At 36.6% G+C, this 12,318-nt stretch overlaps 1 protein-coding gene across 6 annotated transcripts in view; it reads right to left on the bottom strand.

The window, feature by feature from the left end:
* RAB1A (RAB1A, member RAS oncogene family) overlaps nt 1–12,318 on the bottom strand; it is a 126,636-nt gene that overhangs the window by 9,908 nt on the left and 104,410 nt on the right. For all 6 annotated transcript variants that reach the window (XM_070572500.1, XM_070572503.1, XM_070572504.1 and 3 more), the window contains one exon: nt 2,681–2,753. In XM_070572500.1, coding sequence (XP_070428601.1) covers nt 2,681–2,753 — 73 coding nt within the window. The remainder of the gene's footprint in view (nt 1–2,680; nt 2,754–12,318) is intronic.

Here is a 12,318-nt window from a genome sequence, read left to right as displayed (position 1 = left end):
GCAGCTACCATAAGGACAGCACAGCTCTGGGGCTTACTTCCAATTACAGAAAAATGAGGGATAAAGGAACAAGTTAAAAGACACTACAAGGAAGCAAAGTGACAAATCTAAAATGTTGGACAATCTACAGGACAACTGCCTCAGTTTCTGCAAAAAGCAAATGACATGAAAAATTCATAAATAAAAAAGTGGGAGGTTGGAAAAATTGTAGATTAACAAAGTAAGCAGCAAAACAACCAAATGGAATGTGTGGACCATGTCTGAATCCTGATTCAAATTAACTGTAATCCTGTTTGAATCCTGATCCAAATCAGCCAATGCACGTCTGAGAAGATCAGGGAAATTTATTTATTTTGTAAGTTGATAATGGTGTTATTTTCTAAGAAAATGTCCAGCTTTAGAAATGCACATTATAGTATAGAGGGGGAAAATGACACGTTTGGGATCTGCATTACAGCACTCCCAAAGAAGAGAAGGGGAAAAGAGGGTTAAATGAAGCCAGTGTGTGCAAGTCTTGATAATGCTGAATCTGATGTGAACATGGAGAATTAAAACAAAAAAGGTCTCTTAAAAAAAACTGTAAAATGTGATCAGAGAGAATTCCAAGTGGCTAGAGGTAGCTATGTTGACTTACCCTCTTCATATATTCACATTTATGCACATAGAGAATCACTGGGTAAAAGGATATCTATTTTTAAAGCACTGAATGCAATTTACAAACTGGTCCTCACCATTACTAGGTACTCATTTTTTAAAAATTTTATTTATTTTTAATTGAGTGTCTAATAAGTAGCAGGTATTACAGAAAGTGGATAGAGAACAAAATGAATGCAATAAACATTCATTTAGCACTTCTACATGCCAAGTGCTTTGTTAGAAATACTGAATTCTTATAAATCCCTAAATTACCCTTACTTGCATGCCTCTGAGCCACTGCATTTGCTATTCCTTTTGTTCAAATTATTAGTGTATCTTTCTGCATACTCCTGTCAGGGACAGGGAAATTACCCCTGCTACCCTTCTTGTGTTCTCATGGCCGGACTAATAATAAAACTGACACAAGACCAGAATAACAGGAGAAAAATCCAGTTTCATACACACATATTGGAGATCATGGAGCGATGACGCTTGGAGAGTGAACAAAGCAGCAATGTTTATATCTTTTACACAGAGAAACAACAAATTTGTGAGGAATGACAGGACACAGACACTTAGATTTGAGGTATGTAATTAGCGAGGATCTCAAGCGGAGCTTTGGCTTGAGGTAGTATTGAGCAAAGTTTGTTCATATAGACTTTTCAGCCCTGAGTCCCTGACTCTGGGGATAAAGATGCAGGGAGAACACCTTTCACAGGGGAGATTTACTTCCTGCTTTCAGCAGGAACAGAGACAGGAGGGTGGGAATGCCCTTTTTGCTTCTCAAGTATTGGAGATGCTGCTAAGCTCACAATGGTGAATTAAAATTCTCCCTTAAAAGCTTGAATTTTATTATAGTTCGCAAATGCTGTCAGATATTTTCCTTGAAGTGACAGTTTCGGTTCATTTGAGAAAATGTTTGCCCAATACCCAAGTCTACATAATAGTTTGTCTGTCAGTTGTTCTTTCAAGTAAAAAAAATGGTGTTCAATGAAAAAAGCAGCTAGTTCAGCTCGCAACTCAAACTACACAAGTATTTTTCTTTTCCTCAAGACAACCAACACACTCTAGTATGTAGTAAAGGTGCTTATGCACACTCCTCATTTCTTCACAAAGAATATTCTAAAAAGAACCTCAAGGAACAAGATTTTTAAAAATTAATCATTTTTACTGTTTCATCAAAAACACTCAAGTGAAAGTGGCTTTTTCCCTGTGCTCTGTGAGTGCACAGAGGTAAACACCATGACTATGAGTATAGCTGGGGCTTAGCACTGCCTTGATGTGTGTGTGCTGGGTGCCAGCAATTTTACCCAACTCTGCTTTAGTGTCATCAGAGCAAATGTCAACATAGTGGAAAAAGGCAAATGTCTTTTGTCTTAGTACTATTACTAAGTAAGTATTTACTTGGTCAATACTAATAGTTTAGTAGCATTAGGATAATAGCTTTAATCTCATGGACCCCCTGAGAGGGTCTTGATGATCCCCAGGGGTCTTTGGCCCATGATCTGTGGACCAATGATCTAGACAGTGAGAAGGAAAACATGCTAAATTTGAAGATAGTTGATAAAGACCAGGAAGCAGACTGTGGATTCTATTCATTAGGTTGAAAGTTATTTCCCTGTTTGTAAATTGCAGCATATAGAACACTATGCTATTGCCAAAAAACCTTTGTACCAGACCCTGCTTTCTCTTTTTATTCCACTAGTTTCACTTGAAGATTCACTTTCCATCAAGTCACTTTCAACAAGGGCCAAGTATTTTCCCCTTAGCTCACTACCTACGTTGGAATGAAACATTGTTTGACCTCTACCAAGAGTATTAGACACTCTGACTTTAGAACCACACTTTGCTGAATTTCTTTCAAGAGTAACAGCATTTCTTCTATTTAAGAGTTCAAGACATCTGTGAGGATGTACACTTGGAGGCTTTAAATATATAAATTCTGGAAGGATTAATTTATTCTGAACAAAATTGTTTAATCTTTTGTCAATCTAGAAAACATACATGCATAAATTTCTTTAAAGGCATTTCAATTTCAACTTACTGCAAACCTAAGAAGGAGGCAAGACTTTCCAACCCCAGAGTCGCCAATCAGAAGTAACTTGAATAAATAATCACTGCAAAAAGAAAAAAAAAATCACATTAATAAAAAGCATATTGCATTGTAAGTTCTACAACAAAAACACAGCCAAGACCAACGGCACACTGAGGAAGACTAAAGCCCATGAATGGCTTAACAGCAGCCAAAACTGCAACCAGCAGAAGTTTTTTTGATGAATCACTGAACATGACAGACTTATGTAAAAGTAAGATAGGCAATGCCACCCTTAATCTCTGAGATCGGCCAACTCCTACTTCCAAGGAAAGAATGCAAGGAAACATAAGTGACGTGCATTCTTTGAGAGTCTCAAGAAACTTATGCTAGATAAATCCCACTCCTCTGCAGTTTTAGAATACAGGGAGTTAACTTTCCATTGTTCTTGCCTCTTGCCAATAAAACATAAATCTCTCCTTCAAATTCTAAGATGAAATCATTATTCCACAGCAATCCTCAAACAAAGGAGCTTTTATGATCCTTTCCTAGCATCCACCTGAAATTCTCCCCTTAAAGAAAAAAAAGATCATTTAACTTCTGAAAGCCTGTATTATAAATATTTTAAGGTGGAGATATGGTAAAATCAAAGGCTGTTTATGCAAATCCACAACTTTACCAACATTCTAAGCTTGCAGTAAAGCCTATTTCAGAGAACATTGACAGCTAGGCTCTGTTTATGTACATTTTACCATTGCCGAGTCTAACTCAAAAACGATCCCCAGTGACTCCCTCATGGACCTGAAGAGGAGAGACTGTCTACCTATGGTCTCCAAAGGAATCATAGATCCTTCCCAACTCCGATCACTTCTTTATGTTCTTTTAAGCAATTTCAAAAGGACAAAAAAATCCAGAATTTACAAATATTTTTTCAGTAAATAAGATTTTCAATTCTTTTCTTTGCGATTTAGCTTTTTAAAAATGCTACCTACTTAAGGCGAAACCCAAATATCCACGATTTAAATTTAGATTACAATTATCATATTTACATGTAAGATATAAAACTTTCAGAAGTGATAATCTGTGTGAATATTCATTGTTACCTAGGTTTACATAGTCATATGTATTACTTAAAACATATCTTTTTAATTTTACCAAGTTACCATAAATATGCTTATTGTCCCTAATTATAGCCAAAGGAAAGAATAAAAAGAAATCCAAAGTGCCCTAGTCAGCAGCAAAATAAAGGTCACATAAGAAAATAAGAAGCTTTTAAACAAGTCCTCAAGAAGAGGATTAAACTAAATAACATCCCTTCCAGGGGCTGGCCCCGTGGCCTAGTGGTTAAGTTTGCGCGCGCTCCACTGCAGGCGGCCCAGTGTTTCGTTGGTTCAAATCCTGGGCGCGGACATGGCACTGCTCATCAAACCACGCTGAGGCAGAGTCCCACATGCCACAACTAAAAGGACCCACAACAAAGAATATACAACTATGTACCAGGGGGCTTTGGGGAGAAAAAGGAAAAAAAATAAAATCTTTAAATAACATCCCTTCCAGTCTGAGATCATAAAGAAAAAAAATGAGGAGGGGGATAATCATTGCAAAAATTTACCCTTTATAAATGATACTTAATATCAAACAACTTTCATTAGGCAGTGAAGCTGCCGACTGACTCTAGTACTACTGATAGCTTCCTCCTTAATTAGATCAAATAAATTCTTAAGAATGCTGCACACTGACATTAGCAATGAGTACATGTTAAAATTTACATTTCAGTCAGCAAGAATCATCACATCATTGATACTACCATAGTTACTTAGTTTTTAACAGAAATTTTTTTTTTAAATTTTTTTAAAGATTTTATTTTTTCATTTTTCTCCCCAAAGCCCCCCGGTACATAGTTGTATATTCTTCGTTGTGGGTCCTTCTAGTTGTGGCATGTGGGATGCTGCCTCAGCGTGGTTTGATGAGCAGTGCCATGTCCGCGCCCAGGATTCGAACCAACAAAGCACTGGGCCGCCTGCAGCGGAGAGCGCGAACTTAACCACTAGGCCACGGGGCCAGCCCCCTTTAACAGGAATTTTGACACAGTAGATGCCCTGAATTTACCAATCTCGCTGAACACAGTGCGAGGCATCCAGTAAACACTCAATAAACATCCCTTGAATCAGCTGTACTGACCTGTCACAACAAAGAACAGCAGTGGGTCACAGATGTTGCCTAACGTAGCATTCATTACCTTAAAGATCAATTTCTCTATTTCAGAGTAACCATAAGGCTTGAATAAACATGAATTCTTCCTAACTGTGTTACAAATTACATTATGGTTTCAAGAAATTAAGTCAATTTTTAAAAAATCACCTTTTTCAATTATCACATTCTTTTTAAATTTTACAGAATTATTTCAAAACTATTTATGTGTTTCTGACAGTTTAAAGTTCACAGCCATTATAAACAATATGAAGAACTGAGCACTCTTCTCTGCAATGAGATAATCATTGCTAAAGAAGACTACTTTGTTCTCTCCCAAACCATTAGCTTTACTAACATGACAAGAGACATGGAGAACAGCAAACAAAATCTAACTCACAAACTTCTTCCCCTTATTGAATACACACAGCTGGAGAGTGTGATCAACAGTATGCTACTTGCATTGGAACATTTTAAATTATCACTACCATAGTAGCTTATTTCTAAACTATTAATATACTGAATGTTCAAGAGAATTCAGAGATTTGAGACTGCTTAAAGATATTTCTGTAACTGTAATTTATAAAACAGAACACAGTAAGAGTGTTGACAGAAAATATGCAAATCTAAAATTAGAAAGCACAAGGTCAGAATTTTGGTACAAAGAGTCAAGAATAATTTAGCAAATGGTAAAACTTTAAATGAATTTTTTCTTTTTCCCTCAAGAATTTGGATTAAGTTTTCAGTATACAATATAATTTTGACTTAAGTGAAAAAATTGCATTATGCTAGCTGAGAACTCTATAGAGTTATAATTGTAATCGTCATTCTCCTAAATTAAGACTATCTAGTAAATCCTATCCACTATTTCCAAATCAGAACTTACTGAAGTCTTTTTCATGCGTAATTTACTATGACACTTCATACTTTCTCCCCCTAAGTAGTTGGAATCTGTTTTTCAGCACTCTTTTTTTTTTTTTCAGTGTTGAGGAAGATTCGCCCTGAGCTAACATCTGTGCCAGTCTTCCACTATTTTGTATGTGGGTCACCACCACAACATGACTGCTGATGAGTAGTATAGGTCAGTGACTGAAAACCAAACCTGGGTGGCCAAAGTGTAGCATGCCAAATTTAACCATTAGGCCATGGGGCCAGCCCCTGCACTCTTATTTTTGACTTATCTGTGAATGAGAAGATAAACTGACTTATTCATCTGTATATCCAAAATCTAGCATTGTGCCTTTTAAAAAGCATACGCTAAAAGATTAGAGGACATTTTAATTTTGTATTTTTAATCAGGCCTCTTTCATTGTGAGATATATACAAAAAATATCTATGGCCATCCTCGATTAATATTTTGGGCAAAATGGAAAAAAATGGATGGGAACATGGCATGTTAAAAGGACATAGGAGGGACCGGCCCTGTGGCTGAGTGGTTGAGTTCACAGGCTCTGCTTCGGCAGCCCAAGGTTTCGCCAGTTTGGATCCTGGGCGCTACTCATCAAGCCATGCTGAGGTGGCATCCCAAATGCCACAACTAGAAGGACCCACAACTAAAAATACACAACTATATACCAGGGGGCCAACCTGAAATTTCTCTCGATAGCCAAAGCAGAACAATTTGAGCCACAAAATAAACAACCATGTACTGGATTATAACCCAAAGAATAAAATAAATATCCATGAGTCCGTAGTACTGGTATAAATCATTAAATAAATAAATAGCAGAGAAGAGACAATCTTCCTTATAGGATTCCAAATAATACACATAGAAGGAATGAGAGAAAGAGAAAATCAGTGGTAGAGATCACCACAGTAATAACTGCCACTGGCAAGATCCACCAATGAATACTAAAACTAGTGAGTGAAACTTTGAGAAACAGAATATCTGCATGCCCCCCAAGTATGTACCCCAAAATATTTATTTATTACTGTGGTGGTCTTAACATACGCCTACAAATTCTTTGAATACTCCTCCCCCTAGGAGATGGAGCTTAATTCCCTTCCCTTGAGTGTGGGCTCTTAATGACTGGTTTCTTAGAGTATGGAAGGGGAAAAATACTAACTTTAAAATGGGAGAAACCTGACAGATGCTAATTTTGATAAATGTAGCACGGGATGTAAGCTTAACATTAGCTTAACATCTTAAGTTAGGTGAAGGGTATACAGGACTTCTCTGCATTTTTACATTTTACAAGAGTTGTATTTTCACAACTCTTCTGTAAATCTAAATTTATTTCAAAAAGGTTTTAAAAAAACAAACTACGAAGACATTAGTGAAATGAGCACAAGCTGGCTTCTCATATTTTTTAAACATAAGAGAGACATAGTCTGTGTTTTCTCAAGTTAAACAGTTAAGGTAAGACCGACAGATCAAGGCTGGATGGAAGGGCAGACTCAGGGGAATTAACAGGCTTTTAACAACTGGATGGTAAGGTGTCAAAGATAATAATAAGTAAAAACTTATTTTTTGCTATCAGTTCCTCCTGTGAGTCAACTCTTGGTTTACTTTAGCAATACTGGAGATTCTCTATTTCCATTATTTATGATCTGAACATATCTTGAGACCTATGCCATTTCTGCACGCAAGCACTAACATTTCCTATACCTTCAAAACAGTCACTTTTATGAAAGCATGAAACATTCTTTAAAAAAGTTTCTAAAACAGATTTTAGTTCAGAATTCCATTTATGGAGAACGTTTTCCTTTTCATGAAGTTACCAAACTGTATACATAAAATATGAAGTAGAGGATGAATCTGCTTGTTTCTGAATCTAAAATGCTAATGGGAATTCTAAAATCTCAAAAGAGACTGTTACGTGAAAAGATTACAGGACATTTTGTTTAGTAAAATTCATTTTCATTTTAAAAATTTTTGCACACAGATAAATGATACGGAAAAAAACGGACACTCCTAGATTGTAGCATTACAGTTAACTGATTATTTTTCCTTTATGCTTTTTTTAACAGTCTGCAGTAAGCTTGAATTACTTTTATAACCAGGAAAAAAAAGCTATTTGAATTACTTTTATAACCAGAAAAAAATGTTATTTGAGGGGATTTGTTAATCAGAGGGTTTATTCAATGACTTAACATGCTTAAAAGTTCCTTCAGCACACCTGCCTACCATAACACAAATGATTTCTAAGTAGGTAGAGTAGGTCAAGGGTGTAAGCAGATAGCATTGGCACATTCCCAATACAGCCACAAGTGTATGAAGTCAACTTTCCGTATTAAATGAAAACAAACATTTTTCTTCTTTTATGAAATAAAATTTGGATTATCAGACATAGTTCACATGTCAGTGAGTATTTTACACGAGCCAGTTGACTGACATTAACACACCTTTCAACATCCCACGCTTTGGAAACATATACCAATGAAGAAAGATAAAAGTAAAACAGTGGAGGACTATAACGTATAGCTGCTTTTATCTAAAAGGTGGTACCCCCAAACACAAACTTCATAATGTCAGCTACAATATAAGTATATCTTAGAAAAGGCCTGCTATTTTAAAAAGGTCAGTGGAAACTAACTTTGTTCTCTTTCTTCTAGAATGAATTTACCTGCATGATGGGAATCATGTTATTTTACCTTTTTATAAATGTCATACTTAGAAAAAGCCTAAAACTAAGCTCACACATCAAATTCAAAACAAAATCAGGATTATGATATTATGATATAGTGGCCAAATAAACTTTAATTCACTATTAAACTAGACACTATTCTATTAGTCTTTGGGGTAAGGAATGATTAATAAAAACTTGGGCTGCAATTAATTGTGTTTGACATCAACTTTTCTTCTTCACTCACTTTAAGTAGGTTCCAAAGAACACAATTCAAAACTGACCATCATGCTGGAGGAAAGAGGTAAGAACTTAGTTACTTCATATGCTTCTATACTGTTTGAATTTTATAGAGCATATATTACTTTTGTGATCAAATTTAAAAGAAAAAAACCACGAACCTTCAGCTATGGAAAAAAGCAGCCTGTTAGGCAAAATAAACAGGCAAAATAATCAATTACCAAGAATCCTAAAGGGCAACAGTTTTCCTCCAAATTTAAGGAAACAACCAAGCAATTTTTTAATAACTGTCCCCATAAGTGACCCCTAAAACTACATGTTTGTCTTTGATATTTAGAGACAATGGATTAATTTTCCAGGTTCCATTTTAGCTCTGTTTAGAAGAGTGTTCCAAAAACTCAAAGCTGGAATTCTGAAAATGAAGGAAACTTCGGTAGTGCTAAAAGAAGTGGCAAGTCATAAAAGAGGACAACAGAGTAGATGGTCTTATAACCTATTTAATGACAAATATTTGCTGAAAAATGCACCAAAAGGAGGTGTAAAAGTCCTCTATCTTCTTAACTTTCAAAGCCTGCATGTGTTTTAGAGCTGGAAAGATTTGTATTTGAATTCAGGCTCCGTTGCATACTAGCTATAATTGAGGCAAGGTACTCACCACTATGAGCCTCAATTTCCTCATCTGTAAAAAGGTTAATTAGCACTTTCTACCACCCAATTAGGCTTGTTGTCAGGATTAGAAATAATGCCTCTAAAATCTCTAGCAGTGTCTCGCACATTATAGGAACACAATAAATGGCAAGTATTATTATTTTTCTTTTCTCACTCCAAACCACGTGACAACTTGATGAAAAATTTCAAGAGCTATAAACAAAAACTTTGAAGCTATTTATCCAAAGCTTCTGTTCAGATACAGGTGACGAAGTATCACAGGACTTTACCAGTACAATCTAAAGCAAAAGTTTAAAAATTACCAACTAATAGTTGTAAGTACTATGGATCACACCAGTCACAACTCCCAAAACCTAGCAACACAAAATAGTAACATGGTCTGCAGCAAGTGGGTCCTCTCCAGCAAGAGAAAGACAGTTCTCTGCTTCACTTCTTTACTCACTGAAAGACATCCACGACTTCTAAGGTCCCAAGTATAAAATATTCAACAACAGTCACGAGGACAGAAAAACTGAGAATGGATACAATAATTAACCTCAAGCCTAAGGCAGCTTTAAATATCAACCCAACACAAGATGTGAAGGAGAAAGTCAAAGGCCCTGTCATAATATCTATGTACCTCACAAACCGTTTTTGAAATTTTAAAAAAGACCTCTCCAATCATGAATTTTAAAAGTAACCACAAAAATGTTAGTTGTCTAATTAACTGGCTTAAATTTTAAATTCCTAGAAGTTAACCACACACAGTAAACTGGAAATAGCATACTTGGACTGTGAAATTACAGGCCCTTGAGTTAAAATTCCAACTCCGCAGTTTACTCTGAATGCCCTTGGGCAAGCCATTTAACTCTTCTCTGCCTCTGTTTCCTCAACTGTAAAACTAGGACACTATTTCTTCACAGGAGGAAGGGAAATAATGCACAGACATAAAATTTCTGGCTGCTGGTGACAACTCAAATTGTTAGCTATTGACCACATTCCAAGATTAGCATCAAGCGTTCTGGAGAGTCCTCCCTGGTGCTCTGTTCCTCTCCATCTAAATCAAACATAACTAAAACTTTCTGTTAATAACAGAAATCCGAGGCCCTTTCTCCAAATCTTTTGAACCGTCTATTCTTCCATCCTATTCTTTAAAAGTATCACAAGATACAATTTGTGCTAATACTGTTATATTGATTATGCTTGTTTGACCACAAGTCATCTTCATAACTAACTGGTAAGCACCTGAGAGCAGAGTCCATGTTGCATAATTAAAAAACAAAAACAAAAAACCCCCTCAATTCCTAGCATACTTTAACTGATGAGAGAGAGAAAGAAAGGGCTGGCTGTTTATTTACCAAGCTTTCTTCCAAGGTGAAGCCAGGAGACAGAGAGACAGAGACAGAGACAGAGACAGAGAGACAGAGAGACAGAGAGACAGAGAAAGAGAGAACCTACATACACATAGATGTACGTATGTATACGTATATATTCACCTGGAAGATTAAAAGTCTGTATTGAAAAAAACTGTTAAAGTAGACAAGGACAGAGATAAATGTATGATGATTAACATGTAGAAAAAACTTTAACTCCTGCCATTCACACATATTCTAACATCCCTTACTAGAATAAATATGTCAATGTCTGCATAGCACCATAGTTTACTCTTGAGACTCAGAACTGAGGTGGTACTAACCCCATTTTATAGACAAACAAACAAGCTCAAAAGGCATAAATGACTTGTATGAGGTAAGTGGTAGCCTGAACTTAAACCTAGGGTTTACAACTCCAAATGCTGGGGCTGGCCCAGTGGCGCAGTGGTGAAGTTCGCACGTTTCGCTTCTCGGTGGCCCGGGGTTCACTGGTGCGGACATGGCACCGCTTGGCACGCCATGCTGTGGCAAGCGTCCCACATGTAAAGTAGAGGAAGATGGACACGGATGTTAGCTCAGGGCCAGGCTTCCTCAGCAAAAAGAGGAGGACTGGCAGTAGTTAGCTCAGGGCTAATCTTCCTCAAAAAACAAAACAAAAACAACTCCAAATGCTATGTTCTTTTTATCACATCACGTTCTCTCAACGATATATTTTATATACTCAGATGATAAAAATTTCAGTAAATATGCTAAATCCTACATATAAAACCTATCGGAATAAATCAAACTGTCTATGAACTAGCACACGGGACCCAAGCAAATATAAAGAAAAGGGTGATTCACTGCTTAAATTAACTTAGATCATTTGTGTTAGTAGAGAATAAGTTGGCTCAGCTCAAAAGAGCATGGTAAATTTTGGCATTCAGACATCATCAGCTTTAGTAAGTGATGAACCCAACTGTTCTTCATGAGGACATGTGCTAGCCACCAATCTACAAATAAAGCACTGAATAATTATCCATAGTATGGGACCAGCCCAGTGGAGCAGCAGTTAAGTTCTCGTGGTCCGCTTCGGCGGCACAGGGTTTGCCAGTTCGGATCCTGGGTGTGGACACGGCAGTACTCGGCAAGCCATGCTGTGGTAGGCGTCCCACATATAAAGTGGAGGAAGATGGGCACGGATGTTAGCTCAGGGCCAGTCTTCCTCAGCAAAAAGAGGAGGATTGGCAACAGATGTTAGCTCAGGGCTAATCTTCCTCAAAAAAAAAAAAAATATCCATAGTGCATGTTTCACAAAGTTGCTTAAATGTCCTTTTATAAATCTAGCTATTCAACTATTTTTCTAAGTTCCATCTAATCCGCTTAAGTAAGAATACATATTACACTTGGCTAGGCACTTATCCTAACTACATCTGTATGGATTTTAAGGTAATAAAGATACTAGAGAGATGACCTATTGTTCTTAATGCGAATGCTAACATTCTATGAACTTAGTGTGCCTCTGTTTCAAGACTCTTGGAAACACTTCATATACTAGTAACTTAATGAGAAACAGGTAAGCATTTAAAAAAAAGAAAGAAGAAAAGAAAAGCACTGATGAGGTCACCAAAATAAAGCCATGCTGAAACAAATC

This window comes from Equus przewalskii, chromosome 14 (genome assembly GCF_037783145.1).
Source record: "Equus przewalskii isolate Varuska chromosome 14, EquPr2, whole genome shotgun sequence".
NCBI classification, from domain to species: domain Eukaryota; kingdom Metazoa; phylum Chordata; class Mammalia; order Perissodactyla; family Equidae; genus Equus; species Equus przewalskii.
The sequence above is the reverse complement of the archived record's forward strand: the minus strand, read 5'-3'. Positions and strand labels throughout refer to the sequence as shown.